Raw genomic sequence first — 1585 nt, forward strand, 5'->3', positions numbered from 1 at the left:
TATTACTGTTATTATTAGCTATTATTATTATTATTATTATTATTTTAACTTTAAAATATGTTATGTTGGCCGAATATTCACGCACATGTGTTCAAGATGCACAATTTGCCCAGTAATAACAGAAATGCCTGTGACAGGTAAATGGATGGAAACAAAGATGCTGATGAAACATTTTACAGTGTGCTTTGTTTCTTGAAGGAGCCCACATACGAATAAAGCTTGTTTCATTTGAAAGTAATAACTGTTGCCTGTTGATCCTCGACCACCCCCACACACCGCTAGATCTGTCTGCTTCACCTGTGGAGTGCACAGACAGCTGGATACCCACAGATCATTCGCAGAAGACACACATTTGTTTCCATTTGTAACACCATCCCCCAAGCATATTGTAACTGCGATAACAGAGCCGCGCCGTCATTGGCTGAGCGAGCGAATCCGGTGAAACCCTATTGGCCCAAGCCTGCAAACGCGAGTGTTTGGTGACGCCCACAAGCGCCGACATCCTTTAAATACCGAACAGTTCGCCTCCGTACGCATGTGGTGAACTGTCATCGCACTCTCGACCCCTCAAGACCCTAAAGGAGTACGAGCGTATCGCCTCAGCTCATCTCTTTGACTTAACCGTCAACCTTTACAGACAAAATGAAAGTTGTGGGACCTACCTGCGCGCTGAAGAGCAGCAAAGTTGGAGGGGAAGATGTTGTCCGCTGCCTCTCCGACCAGAGCCTGGCCATCTCCAAATGCAAGATCCCGCTGCTAGACGAGCAGATGACAATGTTTCTTCAGGACATGAACAGCTGCTACAGCAAACTGAAAGAGCTGGTGCCCACGCTACCGACCAACAAGAAAGCCAGCAAGATGGAGATCCTGCAGCACGTTATTGATTACATCTGGGACTTGCAGGTGGAGCTGGAAAGCAAGAAGAACCAGAGCTCCGCTCCCAGAACTCCCCTCACGACTCTGAACGCGGAACTGGCCAGCATTTCTGTTGAGGTAAATATTAAAATATATAGTGTATGATATTTTGCGCTCAAATAGGTGACCTATTCATAACCAGCATACGTGTATGAATGACTCAACTCATTATGTGTCCTCTCTTGTCTCGCAGAACGGCTGTTCAGATGACCGAATCATGTGTCGTTAAAGTTGATGCTCCCTGTTTCACGTCAACTGAGCGAGAAGCATCGCGAAGAACGAACAAGGTGCCGATGGAGCAGAACCGCCGTGACGCCTTGAACTGTGTTGTTGGGAGAATCTCCTTCTTCTGTTGTAGAGGAAAACAACTTTCAGTGGAGAGTCACAAAACTGTCACGAGAAGTGAAGTGTGATGTTCTCTCTGAGATCTTCCCAAACATATCGATGTGTGTTAGCTGTGGAATCCATGGCGATTATTCACTTATAATTCATGCATTTCCCATTCGGTCAAAGTTTCTCCAATGTTTTGATAACTTTTTTTAGAAAAAATGTGTATTTTGTTGTAAAGTTTTCTCAGATTACTGAGCGAAAGAATGTATTGTATATTACAATGACAAACGATGTGAATGCCTTATTGTGTTTTTTACAATGTATATTGTGTTTTTTTTTT

General features: G+C 43.9%; 1 protein-coding gene across 1 annotated transcript; it reads left to right on the forward strand.

Moving 5' to 3' along the window:
• The first annotated feature begins 516 nt into the window (after positions 1-516).
• Positions 517-1585, forward strand: LOC107683043 (DNA-binding protein inhibitor ID-1-like). Its single transcript, XM_016479136.1, has 2 exons — positions 517-993; positions 1109-1585. The coding sequence occupies exons 1-2, from the start codon at positions 643-645 to the stop codon at positions 1142-1144; spliced, it is 387 nt and encodes a 128-aa protein (XP_016334622.1). The 5' UTR covers positions 517-642; the 3' UTR covers positions 1145-1585.

Source organism: Sinocyclocheilus anshuiensis, unplaced genomic scaffold, assembly GCF_001515605.1.
Source record: "Sinocyclocheilus anshuiensis isolate Anshui unplaced genomic scaffold, SAMN03320099.WGS_v1.1 C32848240, whole genome shotgun sequence".
In the NCBI taxonomy this organism is placed as follows: Eukaryota; Metazoa; Chordata; class Actinopteri; order Cypriniformes; family Cyprinidae; genus Sinocyclocheilus; species Sinocyclocheilus anshuiensis.